Raw genomic sequence first — 19,362 nt, 5'->3', positions numbered from 1 at the left:
CCCCTAGTAGTTGCATTCTGGTGTATCATCCACCACGTGTAACTCGGATGTTACAATTGCTAAATATCAAGGAGCCCAAAATTTCTTGTCTTGTTTGACAGCAAATAATATCAAAACAGCTCCTAGTATAATTTCCTTGTCACGTATTCATACCAATTAAGAACAATGGATTCACTAAAAACAGTTTCTGATATAATAATTTCTTTGTCCCGTAACAATACTAGTTAAGAATCATGGATTCAATTACTCCTATATGTTATGACTTAAACATGTACCTATTTCAGTATTGCTGTATATTAAATGAAATATCAATACCAGATTCTAAAGGTATAATCCAAAGCTGAGTACTCTTTTTGTTTCTTTTTTTTTTTTTTTTGATTGCAATGATGACATTTGTATAAATACCAAATTCTAAAGTTAGAATCCAAAACTGAGTACTCGAAAAATAGAGAATGGTTATAAAGTGGATCATAGATTAACTTTTCCTCTATAATTATAAAGTAGGGCATCTTCTCCTTTATTTTTTTTATCATTTTTTTAAAAATTTTTTATCACTTAATTTGCCTTAGCTACAATCATATTGTGTATCTTTGCCTGCCTATATATACTCCGATACTTCCGTTTGGATTAGTTGTTGTTTGTGATATTTTTGAAAAATTTTACTGTAACAATGTATATGAAAAATTTTTACAATAAAAATTTTTTAAAATATTTGATATATTATATGAATGAGATGTTTTTTGAGTTATTGTATATTACTGTAATATTATATTTTAAAAAATTATTTTTGAAAAAATGACCAATCCAAACAAAAATATAAAATTAAACACGTCACAGGGTCATGTAGATAACCCAAGGAAGATTAAGCTTTAAAATATCAACTCTTTTTCTTTATTTTTTCCCCTCTTGATGAACTGAAAAACGTCTTGATTTCGGCATATCCAAGCAGTTGAGGCACGAGGTCAAAGAATTCACATGGTTTGTCAATCTTTGGTGCCTTTACATTCGAAAACGAGCAGGCCCCAAACAAGTTTTCATGCCCCAAACAAGTTTTCATGTTCAGATTTCGTTGTAAAATTACGAACGCAATTTGAAGCCTCGTATGTGCTTGTTTTGTCAAGCACAGAAAGCACAGAATTAGCAATTCTTTTAAAGACCTCACCTTGTAAAAGATTCTGTATACAACAATCAATTTCACTAAAAGACTAAGCTAACAGAGAAAACATGCTGGAAGCAGCAAAATAATCTACAACAGCGTGTCAAAAGAGTGCTGCAGAACGTTAATGATTGTCCTCAGACAACATTCATGGTAGAGGCAGGGGTGGTTTCCACTTGCCAAACTCCACCAAATTCCTATTGATTATAGTTCCATTATGCAACCAGAAAGTTTCAGTTGATTGGTGGAATTGCCTCACTTTCTTCTGAAGCTCCCACAAAATCCCAGTAAATGCAGAGCATGACTCAGATTCAGGAGCATAAACCCACAAGCACCTTATTTTTCTACCCCGGGCTATCATCTTCTCTATGGCATTATCTGAGAAGCAAATCAAATGCTATTAGAAATGCTTTGGAGAACTTGGATTTGCAACAAAAGAAGTAGCAGGCTAACCTCCTATCGATTCCAAGTACTCCAACAGCTGAGGACCTATTTGCGTAGATGGCCATTTGATTGATATCTGAGAATAGTCGACTACATTCTGAAAAGGCAACTCCACTTGATCTGATAGAATTACTGGTACACACTCCTGTTCAGCAAATTACAATCATAAGCATAACTAAAAGGCGGACTGCGCTCCTGTTAATAGATACATGGAAGGGTTGAAAGACTAACCACAAAAAAGGACTCATAAAAGCGTAGGCTCCAGGAAGACTCGCCCCGTGGAGCTAAGCAGAATTTGGCATTGCGCAGATGTTGAAAATATGCTGCTCTCTCAAGCTTTTCCGAGCCACTGAACTTTAATTCTGGAGATTCCAACTGTGTACAAAATGAGCATGTACCTTTTTTTGGAGGAATGACCACCAAACAACTATAAAGCAAGTAAAGGCAAGCATAATTATGATATTAAAGAATTTTAGACAGGCTCGAGCAGCCACCAGAGAGAAGAACCTATTGACCTGGTTGCAAAAGGGTACATTGTCAATGGTACAATCTATGAACTACGGCCATCACTGTTAGAGATTATCATTTCAGTTGGTCTTCAGCCATTTGTATCGAGACTAACATTCACCAAATAAGGCTGTTAGTGATTTCTATATCTTCAGAAAGAGAACAGCAATGCGTCTAAGAATTATTGTTGTCAATATAGACCATAAATACAAGGTTCCACAGTTACCAGATTCTCATTCTTTATTATGAACAAGCTGAAAACTATGGCAGTGATGCAAAACCCAGGTAAACCGAACTATAATACTTTATAGGACAGAAAGAAGTGGCACTTGGACTTTGGAAACATCTAACATGAAGTGATGTATAAGTTTCGGCAGAGCAGAAAGAAGCTTTTAAATGCTTATTTCCTCATTCTTAAGATCCAAAAATGTATATAACATTCAAATACTATTTACAAGTACAGCGATCTGCTTTTCTTTATTCTGACCCCGATATACTGCAGTGAGGAAAGAGGTGAAAGAATAAACTCGTACCTTATTCGGGAATTGCTTTCCAAGGTCTATCAGTTGAAGACGACCAATTTTTCCCTGTGCTCGTCCTAGATAGTTTGCCAAATATTTCCTCTTTCCTAAAGGCAAAGGCTCAACCAGCCTATCCCCCTTGGTCATCCTATCATCAACATTTCCAGGAATGATTATATCTTTCCATGTATTGAAGGCACTAGTGTCTCGTTTATCAGTCCGGTCTCCCTGAATTACATTTGAAGACCATTTGTCGTGTAAGACAGGCTAAAAAAAGCCAACAAGTAATTAATGAGCAGTTTTCGCCTGTAATTTAGTGGTGTAAAACTCAAGCCATGTACTCCCCTTAAAAATAAAAAATCTGAGGAATCAGTAAGTGGAAAAGCTTGAGTTCAATCTGAAATGCTACTGCTCTAATATAAAAAATGTTCATCCCTGTCATCTCAGTTAAAGCACCATAACAGGTCAATTGATGAATGAATCACGTTCTTCAACAAAAGCTTCATTCTTAAAAACCCGAATTACCCATTCATTCTAAACAGAAGAGACACACAAACAAATCCTTCAATTCAAATGAGCAAACATGTACTAAACTTAGCAGATATGGACATGGACTTTAAAAACCATTTTGGCACCAAGAACGTTTTGGAAAATTTCATAAAGTTATTCTTTGAGAAACAGACAACAGAAATTGCAAGCACTGGACAAGGGCTGTACTGCCTAAGACTCGTCCATTGCAAAAGAATGAGTTACATATTCTCCAAAGAGTTAAAACAACCTACTCGACCTTTGGTGAATATTTTGGAAAATTAGGCACTTGTTTTGTGCGTAAACTACACTTCTCTCTCCTTTTACCTACTTCATTCAGCATAAATACCCATGCCAAAGTCAAACTGTACCTCGGGAGTAAGGATAATGGAGCGGTTCAAATAAGTGGCCCAAGACTTGAATAAATGCGCTCCAGCACCACTGCAGTAATGAGAATTAGGTAAACCCAGCAAAGAACCACCATTAAAGCTGAATAAACACCAATACAGAAATAGCAGCCACAGCTGAAATACCCTTTTGGTTCACAAGGAAAGTCAATAAAAACATTAACAGAGATTAAAAACCCAATCTGCTAACATAAGACCCCTGTTCCCCACCCCCCCCTCCCCCCAACCCCCCAACTCACCAAAAAAAACACACAAAAAAAAACTCTAATGCAGGATTAGGACAGGACAAATAGGATAGTTCAGACATGTCTTGCCAAAAGTTTTGAATAGAAAAATCCCTAAAAGCCACTTCTCTTACAGAACTACAAAGCTTTGACAATTGACAGCCTTTTAACTCTTTTGCAGTTCAAAATCTAAAACTGACATTCCTACTTTGTTCACCTGCCTATGCAAGTTAGATAACATAATATTATTACGAGTCACTTAAGATCAACAAATAACACTAAACTGCGAATAAACCCACAATACCTTGGGAAGACAAATATGTGATTGCGTCCCCCTGAGACCCTGAAATAAGGCATTTGACTTAGTACCTGCGAAATGTGTGCTGCCATAAGTAAAGAAAATATCTTACTCCAGTGTGATGGGAAGACAAGAATGCAGCTACAGAAAGCCAATAAAGTTCGTAACTTTTTCAATATTGCACAAAATTGAAACACTGCAGAATTTTAAGGTTCCTAATGGAAAATATCATTATCCAAAGCATCATCAAGAAATTAATTCCAAACATGTAAGCAATGAACTCATCCAGGCAAGATTCAATTTGAGATGATGGATTATCACCTTGACATAAGTTTGGTTAATTTCTTTGTCACTCAGGCCACCCATCATCCGAACACATTTGACATAAGTTGGAACGAAGAACAAATCTGCTTCCTCTTTTTTATTCGTCCGGAACCTCGACTGCAAGAGCATCTGGTGTATCTTAACCTACAGCACATCGAAAAAGCCACTCATGACAAATCAAAGTAATTTAAATCATCAAAGCAGTGAATTCCAGGCAGTCATCAATCTAGAAGACGGAGAACACGAGCAACAACCCTACAAACTTTTATATAGTTCTAAAAGAGCAAATGTGCTTTCCGACCAGCACAAATCAAATGTATCTGATCCACATTAGAAATGCTACACATATTATGTCGAGAAATACGAAAGAAAAACCAATCAAAGAATCCAATTTTCTTTCTCTCATCGACCTCACAAATTCGAGAAATTCACTAGTAATACAATGGGATGTACCACTATTTTATTCTACAGAGCTAGTTCTCCTTTCTGATCATTACTGTATAATTCCTTTCAAATCCTACCAATAACCCTCCATTCTAAAAACTCTAAAATTACTCCTTCCTCACCATTTTTTACCATCTTTCCTAATACCCATCAATATATAACGAATATTAAGCTTTTCTTTTCTTTTCTTTTTTGTCCCTTTCCTTTTCTATTCCCCAATGCAAAATCACAGTTAATTCAACTTAAACCATACACAACAATTTCCACCATCCCCGGAAACTTCATAACACAATTAAAATCAAAATTATTGCACAAATGTGTAAACAACTGCACTTGAATTTTCATAAAAAAATTACCTGAGTGCCCCACTGGCCCTTAACACAAGCCTCCGGCGTAATCTTGCCGTCACGGCCAAAGAGCAATAATTTAAGCCCGTCGATCTCCTTTTCATCGTAGACGTAGATCTTTATCGACAATTGGGCCCCGTACCCCCTCTGGGGCCAAATTAGGGACCCGCCGGCGGCAACCAGAGCGGCGTCGTATTGGCTGTAGTGGGAGGGGACGCTGTCGAAGGAGGAGGAAGGGGGGAAAGTCTGATCAATGAGTCTGGTGAGGAAGAAGGTGAAGATTACCAGAGCTAGAGCTCCAATCTGGTGCGTGCGGGTGCAGGGCGTTGCCGTGGTCGTGATTCTGCTGCCGGTTTTGCTGTTTTTCCCCGCCATTTTTGTGATTCAGTCCAAGACGGGACTGTGATTGAAGTGGCATCGAGATGCACGATATGCAAAAGGGAATATTGCATTTTTTGTCCCCCAAAGTTTGGAAAATGCACTGATTTAGTCCCTAAGGTTTCCATAAAAACACATCCACCTATGCTATTTTTTTTTTTTTATAAATATTTTCAACTTTGATACAAGGAAATAAAAGTTAATTGTTTTCAACTTTGATAGTACTCCGTAAAAAAAAGATAAGACAATTGACAAAATGTAATTAATTACGGACGGTAAATTTTAGGAAGCAAAATTTTTATATATGCTATTTAGTGTCAAATATAAATGTCTTTAAATCAGGATGATCCTGATATACTTCAAAGTCAATTATTATATGTCTGACCAAAGCCTATTAGCAACAAACAACCATATAAAATACTTGGGAAAAGGAAATATATTTTTTGGTGATCTCTAAACAATGGGATCTTGATTTTGAAAACAAGCCATCTAAATTTTTTATTAGAATGCTTATTCTCACTGAAATAAAGGTAAATTTTTTAGGAAGCAAAATTTTTATACATGCTACTTAGTATCAAATATAAATATCATAAATTAGGATGATCCGGATATATTTTAAAGTCAACTATTATATGTCTAACCAAAGCCTACTAGTAACAGCCATATAAAATGCTTGTGAAAAAGAAAATATATTTTCTGGTGATCTCTAAACGATAGGATCCTGATTTTGAAAACTCGCTAGCCACTCGAATTTTTGGGAAGATTTTCCCTCAGAAAAATTTTCGTGAAGATTTGTGGTTATGGGTTTTGGGCCGTCAACTGCCAGAAGGTCAGGAACAAACAAAGGTTTTTGGGCTATTGACTCTAAAAAAGGAACAAAGGAAAAACTGACAACCTAAAATTTCAATTGAAAGCCCAATCCACAATGGTAGCTCAGCCCAACTCCCTCCACCCCTCACCGTCCTCATAAATTCACAAGAACAACACACTCCACTCTCTCTCTCTTCAAAATCCCCAATTTTTCCATTTAGGGTTTCACAAATCTCCATCTTTCCTATCAGCGACCGACACAATCAAGAATTAAGAAGAGCTTAATTGCAGTTGTAAGGAGAATTACGAAGTGAGATTTACGATGCCGCGAAGACGAGAAGAGGAGTACGACGACGAGATGGAGCCGGAGGAGGATGAGGATGTGGAAGAGGAGTACGAGGACGAAGAGGAAGAATATGATGGAGGAAAGGCCGGGAAAAAACGGCGGAGATCGGATTTTATTGATGATTTGGCGGAGGAAGATGATGAGGAAGAGGAGGAAGACGATGATGATGAGGATTATGGCGGCGGCGGTGGAAAGAGAAAGGCAAAGAAGAGGTCGGGGTCGCATTTTTTTGAACTTGAAGCTCAAGTTGATACTGATGAGGAAGAAGAGGAGGAAGAAGGCGAAGATGGTCAGAATCTCATTCAATTTATTTTGTGTGAATTCTTACTAATATTTGAAATTTACTTAATTATACGTATCTTCCACCTCGACTAACTGTCGGAATTTACAGTTACTGTTTTGCGGAACATTTGTGTGGGCATATGTGATTAAGTTCTAATCTAAGTGGTGAAATTCGGTGGAAACTTTGGATAAATTTTTAAGCTCTAGGATTTTTTTTAGGAATAACAATATGTTGCATGGTTTGATACATGATCTGTAGGTGAAGTGTCTAATAAGTTGTGAAATGAATTGTAGGAGAACAGTGTGCATGAGTTTTATACGGGTTGATGATGTCAATTGTCCATCCAAAATTTTATTTTTTTCCCTTTGGGTCTATACTTTTTCTTGAAATTGATCTCATATAAAATTTTTGGATGGTTTTTGAGGATCTTCGGCTATGGATTAAAATGGGGCACAAAAATTTTGGTGGTTTTTTGAGGATCTGCATCTATGGATGAAATGGTACATGTAGTTGATTGAGATTAGGCTGGTTAGTGGACTGGTCAAATGTTTATACCTAAACGCTTTGTTGTTGGTAGGTTGAAATAAGGTCTGAACATTTGTCCTGTGAGTCTGAAATACAATCGCAGTGAAAAGACTATTAGCAGCTTAGGATCTCGGCTTAGAAATTTAAAATTTGTTCTCTGGTACACTGGAAAGCCAATGTAGTGTCTTGCATTGCTGTCTTCCAGCTTATCACTATACTGTTGGCTTTTCTGAGAAAGCACTTTACAAAATTTTAAAACTTGATGTATGAATCTCAAGGAGTGGATGTGGGTAAAAAATTTGTCAATTGAATAAAGATGGTGAGAGGAATATGTGAGCTTTCTCTGAGTGTGCTGTCCATGAATTGCCTTTCCTGCAGAACGTAGGATGACTGCAATGTGGGTTTAAGCTGGACAGATTCTTTTTCTTCACCTCATTAAAGTTCCAAACCAAACTTTACAGAATGATCGCAGCACATGCAAATTCAAGTGTAAAGCATGTCCACTCAATACTTATGAAAACAATATTTGAGACCTCAATTTGTAGTTAGTTCTATCTTATTATGTGCCAGATGCGTGCATCTGGTGTTGACTCATTGCAAATTGTCAATCTTCTAGGGGTTATGCACAATGGTTTTTCATATGTATTCTTGCTGATTATATGCAACTTTTACCGTGTTCTATGTGTCCTTTCTTAGTTAATCTAATCTTGGTGAATAAACCTGGCAACTTTTAGGATGAAGTAGGCTAAACAAGCCTTTTTTAAATTGAATTTTCACTAAAAATGCCTTATTGAAGTACATACTTGCTATTGCATCTCAACAAGGGATTCGCCCAATAGGTTCCCCCCAGAGATGCACCTAACTTAGGTTATCAAGGCTATCAGTACTTGTACTTCGTTAGGGTATGCCAAATGACATGTATTGTTTTTTATGCCTAATTTTTTGTGCTCTTGTTCGTGAATACGCCAGCTAGTTGATTTTCTAGTTACGTGATATTGACTGAAGTGAAATAAGGGTTTGAATGTTTATGAATGGTTCATTGAACTGAATTCACGATGCTATACTGGTGCCTATGCCATCAAACTGTTGGCTTTAATTCATTGGATAATATTTGGACCATTTCACCTTAAAATTGGGACATAATACGTGAAGCAATCAAAGTTGAAGAGTGAAATTCCGCAAAAGTGGTGTGGAATATTGTGGATTCCTTTGCTAATTCTTGGCCTTTTGAAAGTTCTAAGAGGAAGGGTTGTGGATACGTAGAGAATTGTTTTCTAGAATTCAGGGTCCTAAAGCTCTCAAAGATGTACTCCAGATAGGTGGTTGCATTTATCACTTGTACTTTTGTACATAAAAAGATTATCCTAGTTTGTCTTGATGCAAGTTTATGTTCTACACAAATTTTAAAGTATTAAAAACACTTTATACCAAACATTACAGCTGCCATCTATAGACATTAGTCTCATAATGTCTATAATTAACTAGACTGGATAGTTTCTTCAATAATGTTAAGCTTTTTTATTAGAGCCTTTTTATATCACTTGCTTACTGAATAATTAAGAAGTTTTTGCATTGCGTTATGAGCTGCTTTCTTGCAATAGGGTTATCTTTGCTGACAGAGCATGTGCATGTAGATTTAGATTGTGCTCCCTAGAACTCATTAGAAAACAATTTTTAGTCAATGTATTTGGTTGTGCTTTGTGTAATGATGATACTCGTCATTGGTGTTTGCTGGCCATCTCTGTGGGAGTCTTCTTACTTGGAATTTAATCTTTCTTTTTCTCCTATAAAACCCTAAAGAGAACATGCCTACAAAGAGTTCAGCCAATTTTTCCACCAGGGTGGCTTTTTGGAAACCTTCATGTTTGTTTTATTTACTGTAAGAAGGGTGAACGTGTCTTAAGTTCTACTTTTAGGATACTTCCTTAATTTGCATAGTTAAGTACCTGCTCAGTTGTTTACTGAAAAGGGGTAAATAGGCAATCAAATTATTTTTTCTTTGTCATGATCAATAAGTCTGGCTGACTGCTTTCTTCTGTGCTTGAGTATATTTGCTTTCTACTTTGTCCAATCATGTTTCTGGCATCATTATTTCATTCTCTATAGTAATTGCAAAACTGGATGTCCTACTCAGGAAGAATTCGTAGTTCTAATGTTATTATTTGAAAAGCCAAGGATTTAATGCTTCTTAAATTGCTTGTATGATTTATCCCACTGTTCTCCTAACATTATTATTTGAAGAGCCAAGGATTTTATGCTTCTTAAATTGCTTGTATGATTTAGCCCACTGTTTCTCAGCACAAGATCTTGTGTATTCCAACCGTACAGTTGACTGCTCTTCTTTTAGTGCTTACATGATTGATTTTCATAGTAGACTTTATAGTCGATACTGGAGCCGAGCTACCTGATGAAGATGATGAGGGTAGAAGGATGCATCGTCGCCCACTGCTTCATCGGGAGGAGGATCAAGAGGATTTTGAGGCCCTTGAGAGGACTATTCATGAAAGATATGGTAGGCGAGAGGTTGAATATGATGATGAGGCAACAGAAGTTGAACAGCAAGCTCTTTTACCATCTGTCAGGGATCCCAAGTTATGGATGGTGAAATGTGCGGTAAGATAGTAAAGACAGTTTTTCCAATCGGTAATGAGTATTTGGGGCTGGTACATAATGTTCTTGCAATATTTTTTTGGCAGATTGGTCGTGAAAGGGAAGTTGCAGTTTGCCTTATGCAAAAGGCCATTGATAAAGGGCCTGAGTTGCAAATTAGATCTGTTATAGCTCTTGATCACCTTAAGAACTACATTTACATTGAAGCGGACAAAGAAGCCCATGTGAAGGAGGTATGCAGTTTACCTGGCACTTTTTGATGGCTATGTTGTCTATAATTGAGATCCAATTGTGTCAGTTTTGGGTTTCCATTGGATTGGATGTGAAGTCTTGTGTTACCTGTTGAATTCTATTGAGACTCTTTTTTGGTTATATGGAACAGGCAATCAAGGGTATGCGGAATATTTTTGCTTCAGCAAAAATAATGCTTGTTCCAATCAAGGAGATGACTGATGTTCTTTCAGTTGAAAGTAAAGCTGTTGATATTTCCAGGGACACATGGGTGAGAATGAAGACAGGAACATATAAAGGAGACCTTGCCAAGGTATGTAAGCTTTTTTGCCATTTGCATGTGTTATTTTGTTATGCTTCTGTTCCATTTGGTCTTTTCTTTCTCTTACTTTAAGCTATTTGCTTTGAAGGTTGTAGACGTGGATAATGTGCGGCAGAAAGTTACTTTGAAGTTAATCCCACGGATTGACTTGCCAGCCTTGGCAGCTAAGCTGGTTGGTACTGTGTATTTTGCTTGTTACTAGCTTGTGTTAGTAGGTTGGACCTCCACGAACTAGTCAGACATGTTCCGATGTCCAGTTTGCTCTAATTAGTATTAGAAATTTGTTGCCCTTGCAACCTATGGAAGTGCTATTGTTTGAGTGGCTCTTGTATTGATGAAACAATTTACAATTCAGGAAGGAAGAGAAGTTCCAAAGAAAAAGAACAAAACATTTAATCCGCCTCCACGTTTTATGAATATGGACGAGGCCAGGTACTTTGGCAGTAAGATAATTGTGAAAAACAGAGAGTTAAAGAGTAGTTTAGTGCTCATCTAACATGACTGTTGATCTTTGTTTTGTGTCTAGAGAATTACACATACGAGTGGAGCGTAGAAGGGATCCGATGACTGGAGATTATTTTGAAAATATTGGGGGCATGATGTTCAAGGATGGCTTCCTATACAAATCTTTTTCCATGAAATCAATTAGCACTCAGAACATACAACCAACATTTGATGAGCTTGAGAAATTTCGGCAACCTAGTGAGAACGGGGATGGTGATGTAGCTAGTTTGTCCACACTTTTTGCAAACAGGAAAAAGGGACATTTCATGAAAGGTGACCGAGTTATTGTTGTCAAAGGCGATCTGAAGAATTTGAAGGGATGGGTTGAGAAAGTTGAGGAAGATACAGTGCACATAAAACCAAATGAGAAGGGTCTCCCGGTAAAGACAGGCTATTGTTGTTGGATGTCCTTTTATAGCATAAGTGTATATAAGTTGAAAATGGATAATGTGTTCCACTCTTGCTGTATTCTACTTTGCAGGCAACTCTTGCTATAGGTGACAGAGAGCTTTGCAAGTACTTCGAGCCTGGAAATCATGTCAAGGTTGTAGCTGGAGCCACAGAAGGTGCAACTGGTATGGTCGTTTCTGTTGAGGGACATGTAGTAAATATAGTATCTGACACCACTAAGGAGCTTGTAAGTTATTCCCTCTCAGTTGTTTTAAAGTTTGCTTCTCTAAAGAAGGGTTCTATAACTTTGTCATCTGATTCTGTTCAGCTTCGCGTATTTGCTGATAACATTGTCGAGAGCTCTGAAGTAACGACTGGTATTACTCGAATTGGAGAATATGAGCTCCATGACCTTGTGCAGTTGGAGTAAGTCCTTTTATTTGTTTGGATGTTATCAATATCAATTTAGTTCTAATTCTTGTATGTTAATGCAGTGATATGAGTTTTGGTGTAATTATACGTGTCGAGAGTGAAGCATTCCAGGTGAGCATTTACCTTTGAGGCAAGAGTGACTCTGTTGAAGTTATGATGATTAATGGGGTATTAATTTCAGGTCCTTAAAGGGGTTCCGGAGAAGCCAGAGGTAGCACTTGTGAGGCTAAGAGAGATCAAATTTAAGCTTGACAGAAAAAATAATGGAACACAAGATCGAAATGGGAACCGATTATCAGTAAAAGATGTTGTGAAAATTCTTGAGGGCCCCTGTAAAGTGAGAATTTCAACCTCTTGTCGGTTGTCTTTTGAAGCAAGGTTTTGGGGATTGACAGTTTTGCTATTCTTTCCATTCTTTAGGGAAAACAAGGCCCTGTTGAACATATTTACAAAGGGATTTTGTTTGTTTACGACCGGCATCACCTTGAGCATGCTGGCTTTATTTGTGCCAAAGCTCAATCCTGTGTGCTGGTTGGTGGATCACGAGCAAATGTTGACAGAAATGTATGTGGGTTGCATATCTTTGTGACTAGTTGTTTACTAATGTTAATGCATTCTATAATTAATTAATTCTCGCTGTTACTGTTTTTAGGGTGGCTCCTTGCATTCAAAATTCACCAAATTTGGAGCACCTCCTCGTGCTCCCCTATCTCCAATGAGATCACCTAGAGGCGGTCCACCTGTAAATTGTATGTTACAAGTTGCTTTTAGTGCTCTGATTGTGTTGTTGGTTATGTTGTCCCCTTCTCTTCAAAAGTTAGCTACTGGACATTAGTGCTGTGATTGTTGTTGATTAGGTTTTCCTCCTCTTTTGGTGTCTTGCCTTTTTGGATATTTATACTTGATTTCCTTATTTTTGCTTTGGCTATGAGAGTATACTATTTTATATTTCTTAATGCCAGGTCTATATGGCTTCTATCGTCTATTGCCGAGCTTTTATTTGTAACCCTTATGAGGCTCTTAATTTACAGCTGCAGGAAGATTTAGAGGTGGAAGAGGGCACGACAATTTGGTTGGTGCTATTATTAAAATTCGTATGGGTCCTCACAAGGGGTGTAATGGGATTGTTAAAGAGGTTAAAGGAAATGCTCTCCGAGTTGAGCTTGAGGCCCAGATGAGGATAGTTACGGGCAAGTGTTTTTTTGCTCTCTCTCTCTCTCTCTCTCTAAAATGTTTTTGAGAGACCTGTCCCTGTATGTACTTTTTATTATTGGGTTTCTTGCCTTTTACTCACCTAAATTTTACATGCAGTTAATCGTGATCAAATAACTGATAATGTGAATGTTTCAACACCATTCCGGTAAATATATTTACATTGCTATTTATTTCAATCTGTTTGGAGCATGAAGATTTATGAGTGGTTTCTTTTGTCAGGGAAAAATCCAGATTTGGTATGGGAAGTGAGACCCCAGTACATCCTTCTCGTACTCCACTACGTCCATATATGACTCCTATGAGAGATCCCGGAGGTACTCCGCTGTTTCTATATATCACTAGTTGAAGGTCTTAATTAGTGATATAGTAACTTACTGCCAAATATTTTGTGTAAATGGTTTTGTTGTTTCCTGATTTGCTACAGCTACACCAGTTCATGATGGCATGAGGACACCTATGCGTGACAGAGCATGGAATCCGTATACACCAATGAGTCCACCTAGGTGCTTTTCTATTTTATAATGCCCATTTTCTTTCATTTTTTGGGGATTTATTTGCATTTAGAGTGCATCAAAGCTGAGTTAAGCTGGTAGCTTGGTTACCTAGCTCAACTGTAGTCAAAATACCTAATTGTATGCACAGATAAGTTAACTTCTAAAATACAATTGTAGTCAAAATATCTAATTGATAGACGTTAACTCGAGCTTGGCTCTATTTAATTCAACAACCAATTGCTTGAACTTCCACATTGAGCTCAAGCTCAAATGCTGAATTTGGCTTCTTGGATATCATGATCATGTTTACCTTTGAAGAAGGTTTCTACTATTATGAAATATAGGTACTTGAATCTTTTACTAAATATCCTTAAGCCCATGAAATTCCACCGCTAGCAGAGTTTCTTCTTTTTGTGACAACCTGTTATGCCTAGTTGAGCTAGGCTGAAGATTAAATTTGAGCTTCCCACTGATCATAATCATGTATTCCTTGATATAAGTTCTTTTGTATCATGTAAATTGCAATACTCTAATACTTGACTTTTTGGCAAAATTGAAATTAAGACCATGATCTCGATTACTCTCAGAATTATCTATTACCCATCCCCTTTTTTCGTAGTTTTACCTGCCTAATCACTTTCCATTTATTCAGTTCTGGTTGATCATGAAAGAAAATTTACCCTATGAAAATAGGTGCATCTATATATATTTTCGTGTTGTTGTAAAGTTCTTATTTCTAGATTTGTTGGAAAAAAGCAATTTTTCAGACTGACAAGGAGAGAAGAACAAAAGAGAAAAGGTTAATTTCAGCATTTAGTGAAAGTTTTTTTTAAGGCAGCATGCAGTGAAAGTTGGCGAGTGGATGAATAAACGTCTAAGCTATTGTCCAAATTCTTTGACAGTGAGAAGGTCAAGGATTACAACATCATGTTTAGTTTCAAGTGATTTGGACATACGTGTAAACATAAAAGAATTTATGCAAACAGGCCCAAGTTATCTTTGTGTCAGTATATGTCTACCTGCAGGGCAAACTGTGAGGAAGTAAATAATTCATAAAACAGTCCCCTTGATGACTTTAACAGATTTGTATTCAAAGTATGTGATATTGCCTGTTGTTTGGAACTTGAGACTGGAAATATGGGAGAATTCACATAGCAAGGGTCTTAAATTTGGATGTGTACAATGTCATCTCTATAAATGATCGTGATGCTGATGTTTTTGTGAAATGGTTATATTAGGGACGATTGGGAAGATGGAAACCCTGCTTCATGGGGCAGTAGTCCGCAATATCAGGTATGAACTGCTCTTGCGATTCTCATTCAATTTACTGCTTGTTAACTAATTGCTTATGGAAATCCATTTTTGTTGGTTCAGCCTGGAAGTCCTCCGTCAAGAACTTATGAAGCTCCTACTCCTGGTTACGGTGATGCTGGGACACCAAGGGATAGTAATCCAGCCTATGGTAATTCTTGTGAAACTTGTGATTTGAGTTGCAGTTGTCTGGAATTCGGATTTCCAAATGTATATTTCTGGATTTCCTTTATATGACTCTACGTGTTGTCTTTACTTGGCAGCAAATGCTCCAAGCCCTTACCTACCATCAACTCCTGGTGGGCAGCCACCAATGACACCAAGTTCTGCATATTTGCCTGGTACCCCTGGTGGGCAACCAATGACACCGGGAAGTGGCGGTTTAGACATGATGTCGCCTGTAGTAGGTCTGTCTTTTTATTCCTCTTTATATACTCATTAGGTACACACACACACACACACATTGGTAAATTAGGATCATTGTATTTTGTGATGACCAACATGGTTCTCAAATTTGGACTATATTTTAAATCTATAAGGATGAGGTGGCAATAACTTTATGAAACCATGAGTCAAGGGATATCTAAATTGGATACCATTGTACTGAAAGCAGATTGGGGTGCTTTTATCCTCTGTGGTTCACCTTATAACAATTGTAGACTGAATGATATTAAGTATGAAGGTCCAAGATACCTCCATTTTCCAATTTTTTCCTCTTACAAAGTTTTAGGGTGCATTTGATAAAATTGAAGTCTGAAAACTGAAATCTGAAGTCTGAATCCATTAAATTATTAAATTGTTAAGTATTAAATCTAATATATTTGAGTGTATATCACATTCAGTGATAAGTGAATAGTTTATCACTTAATTTTGGGAGCAATTTTTGCCTAGGAAATTAAGTGCCACTTAATTAATTCAGATGTTCAATTTTTGGTTATCAAACGCGTTTGAACATATTAAGATCTGAGTTCGTTAAGTGTTGAATTGGGTTATCAAACAGGGCCTTAGTGTATAAAGCGTAGTACATTGATCTTTTTCCAGGTGCTAGTTTGATCCTTAAAGAGTTCAGAAAGGAATCATATCTGAGGAATGAACGGACTTATCTTCTGAAAAAAGGACTCTAAACAGACTTAGATAATGTTGTATGGGCATGTCTACTGCAAAATTTACACACCATCAAAACATTTTTAAACTGGTATGAATTAAGTTACAATAGTTCTCATGAAGAGTTTTTTTTTTTTTCATGATATTTAAGTTTGGGATGTAGAACACAGTCCCTCAAAATTTTGTTCTAAGTATCCAATGTTATTGACTTGTAGTATGTGAACCAAGATATTCAACTGCATAAAATAGGTAGCTGCTACTAGTGAGTATTGATATTTTGAATATTCAAAATCCTGCAGAAAGTCTTTTCATGCTTTATGTGTTTTTACAGATTTTAGCGATTGTGTACTTTGGCTGTGATTTCTAATGTCTGCTTATTATACAAGTACCCGTAGTTTGATGAGTTTCATTAACTGATTCCTGCTTTGACGATTTTTATAATGTATATATGAATTCTTTTCTACGGTTTATGTTCAGTTGCTAGTTCACTTCTACTTCTTTTCTTCCCTCTGATCAAAATTTACTTTGGTATGATGATGGACATACAATTTCAGGTGGGGACAATGAAGGGCCGTGGCTTTTGCCTGATATCCTGGTCAATGTGCGTAGGCCTGGTGAAGATGGTGATATTGGAGTTGTACGAGAGGTGCTTCCGGTATGTGTGTAATATATAAGAGGCTATATATGATTCTTTATCATTTGCTGTTTGTCTGGAGCTGAGACTGAATTCTTCACAAGGGCTGAAACTTTTTGCAGTTTTCATGTTGCACCTGCCATTATGTTAGTGTGAAGGTTTTATGTGATTGTTTTCTTGGTGGTTCTGTAAAACATTCTATGTTGGGGGTTTATGGAGCTTCCTGGAAAGGGGACTTCATAAATGCTTAGGAATAGATAATGAATTTAGAATTCAGGAGGGCAAGGGTTGAATCAGGGGCTTCTCATAATTCATTGAGGAAAGAATAGGTTTAATTAACATCAAAATTAGAATGACTTTTACCATGAATGTATGCAAAAGCCTGTATGGTTTCCAGCTTGAGAGCAAGCCTTGCTGAATGAAGTAGGTAGTGTGGTGGCACAGGAATGCTTTAAACCCATTAGGGGCATTGGGTTCAAGGCACAACTGGATGTTTGTTAATGTAGTTTGTGTGGCTTTACAGCTGGAATAGCTTCGTTTTAACCTGCACTTCTATAAAAGTTGCGCGCCTTATTTCTGAGCATCAGTAGTAGTAAAATTTTTCAAGGGACTTCACTATCTGATCAACTATATTGTGGGAGACTTGCTGACTTACTACGTTGATGTATTTCTATAAGCACAAATTTGCTTTCTGGGGTTGAGTAGTTCATTGCAAAATTTACTTGTGACCACATCTCTTTATATTTTGGTTTAAGATTTTATTTGAATTTATTTTGAGGTGTTTCTCCTGGTTCAGGATGGTTCATGTAGGGTTGCATTGGGATCAAGTGGCAGTGGTGAAACAATCACTGTCCTTCCGAATGAGATAGAGGTTGTTGCACCAAGGAAGTCTGACAAAATAAAGATCATGGGTGGTACTCATCGTGGGGCTACTGGGAAGCTCATTGGTATTGATGGTACTGATGGCATTGTCAAGTTGGATATTACCTTTGATGTGAAGATCTTAGACTTGGACATTTTGGCCAAGCTTCCACATGTTAAAGAGTAGATTGCCTTGTGTATCGTTTTGTAAGTATGGTGTATATTTATGATGCGTCAAGGCTTTTGTTTTTGTTTATTCTTCTAAACAGAGGAAAAATTCGAAAATAAGGAAAAACAAAATCATATCTTCAGTATTTTTATACAGGTTCATCCCCGCCAATCGCTTCCCCCAAACTTGTAATTTTGCAATCAAATTTTTTGCTTCAGGCTCGGTTGCTTCGTATCAATTTGACTGCATATTCACCGTCATTTTCCTGCCAATTCTCTCATGCATTGTAATAGAGGAGAAATAAATGAATATAACTAGCCCAACGAAAGCTTTTGCTCGGTTTTTGACAGACATTTTCCTTTGGACCTGTTTGTACTGCTTTAGACGTTTCATCGTTTGATTATGTAAAGGTCCACGACTAGACACAACAACCTTAGGGGAGACTGGAGACATTTTCCAGAGTGGCTTTTGCAGAGGAAGAGAGGAGCGAGGGGAGCAAAGGCAAAGTTTGTACCTTCCAAGTTTCCAATTCCAGCCGAGAGAGGGAATTGTCAGGATTTACTAAACAGCATGTTTCACTTCATTCCTGACTTCTTGATATTTTGAAAGAAAAGAAACAACTGCTATTTCCTCTTCTTCCATCTTCGAATAATTCCATCCAGACTAGGGGCTCGTTTGATTCATGGACCAGATGAGGTAGGATATCGGATTATTTATTCTGAGTTGAATCATTCTCGAATTAATAATTCAAATTATCTAGTGTTTGATTGATTCTATATTGGATAGGATACATTGAAAAATAATTTTATCTTGTATTGGTTGGAGATTGGATGAGATAGAATTATTATTTTAATAACCAAAATATCCCTTAATTTGTAGAATCGTTTTAGTAAAATAATTTATAAATTTTATTAAAATAAAATAATCTGCAACTCTAGAATTATAAAGTAAATCAACGGCTTAGATATAGAAAAAAATTTGCATTCACTCAAACTCAACCCATTCAACCCTTAAAAATAGGTTTCAACTTAGTTTTTGGATCTAAATTTTAAATTTAATTAAATAATGAGCCGAGTTTTAACTAAGTTAGGATTAAATTGAATAAAATTCAACCCATTTAAAAGTTTTAAATGAGCCAAACTCAAGCCAATAGAATATTTTTCTTTGGGTTGAGCTTGAAATTATATAAAATTTGATTAAGAAAATAAGGTTAGTAAGGGCAATATAGTCCTTTTATTATGATGTAAGTAGGAGCAAATTAGAAAAAAAAAATTTAAAGTAATTAATAGGGGTAAATTTGTCAAAAATTTAAAATAATGAATAGGAGTAAATTAGTTAAAATTTTCAATATAATTAGTAGGGGCAAGTTAGTACGTTTATTATCATATTATTGTGTGAGAGTATGATTATATAATATTCAGTACGAATTTGTATCATTCGTAAAAGCAAATTAGTCCAAATATTGTTATGTTAGTAGTATGGTCAAATTAGTCAAAAAAAACTTTGGGGCAAATTAGTCTATTTATATTGTCTTACCGCGTAA

At 36.6% G+C, this 19,362-nt stretch overlaps 2 protein-coding genes across 2 annotated transcripts; one reads left to right on the top strand and one right to left on the bottom strand.

Moving 5' to 3' along the window:
* Window positions 1-1,127: 1,127 nt before the first annotated feature.
* On the bottom strand, window positions 1,128-5,600 carry LOC113749410 (probable glucuronoxylan glucuronosyltransferase F8H). The gene is made up of 8 exons (XM_027293142.1): window positions 5,210-5,600; window positions 4,407-4,553; window positions 4,092-4,156; window positions 3,528-3,597; window positions 2,641-2,856; window positions 1,832-1,975; window positions 1,610-1,745; window positions 1,128-1,534 (listed from the first exon to the last, which is right to left on the bottom strand). Exons 1-8 carry the CDS (start codon window positions 5,573-5,575, stop codon window positions 1,305-1,307), a joined length of 1,374 nt encoding a protein of 457 aa, XP_027148943.1. The 5' UTR covers window positions 5,576-5,600; the 3' UTR covers window positions 1,128-1,304.
* Window positions 5,601-6,591: 991 nt separating this feature from the next.
* Window positions 6,592-18,168, top strand: LOC113748858 (putative transcription elongation factor SPT5 homolog 1). The gene is made up of 22 exons (XM_027292439.1): window positions 6,592-7,023; window positions 9,917-10,155; window positions 10,239-10,385; window positions 10,535-10,696; window positions 10,794-10,877; window positions 11,061-11,137; window positions 11,232-11,589; window positions 11,691-11,846; window positions 11,928-12,025; window positions 12,094-12,142; window positions 12,213-12,368; window positions 12,452-12,595; window positions 12,684-12,780; window positions 13,063-13,221; window positions 13,343-13,391; window positions 13,466-13,560; window positions 13,671-13,749; window positions 14,979-15,033; window positions 15,115-15,202; window positions 15,315-15,458; window positions 16,710-16,810; window positions 17,586-18,168. Exons 1-22 carry the CDS (start codon window positions 6,711-6,713, stop codon window positions 17,835-17,837), a joined length of 3,102 nt encoding a protein of 1,033 aa, XP_027148240.1. The 5' UTR covers window positions 6,592-6,710; the 3' UTR covers window positions 17,838-18,168.
* Window positions 18,169-19,362: the final 1,194 nt, after the last annotated feature.

Source organism: Coffea eugenioides, chromosome 10 (genome assembly GCF_003713205.1).
Source record: "Coffea eugenioides isolate CCC68of chromosome 10, Ceug_1.0, whole genome shotgun sequence".
Classification (NCBI taxonomy): Eukaryota; Viridiplantae; Streptophyta; class Magnoliopsida; order Gentianales; family Rubiaceae; genus Coffea; species Coffea eugenioides.
This window is presented reverse-complemented; position numbering and strand designations above follow the sequence as displayed.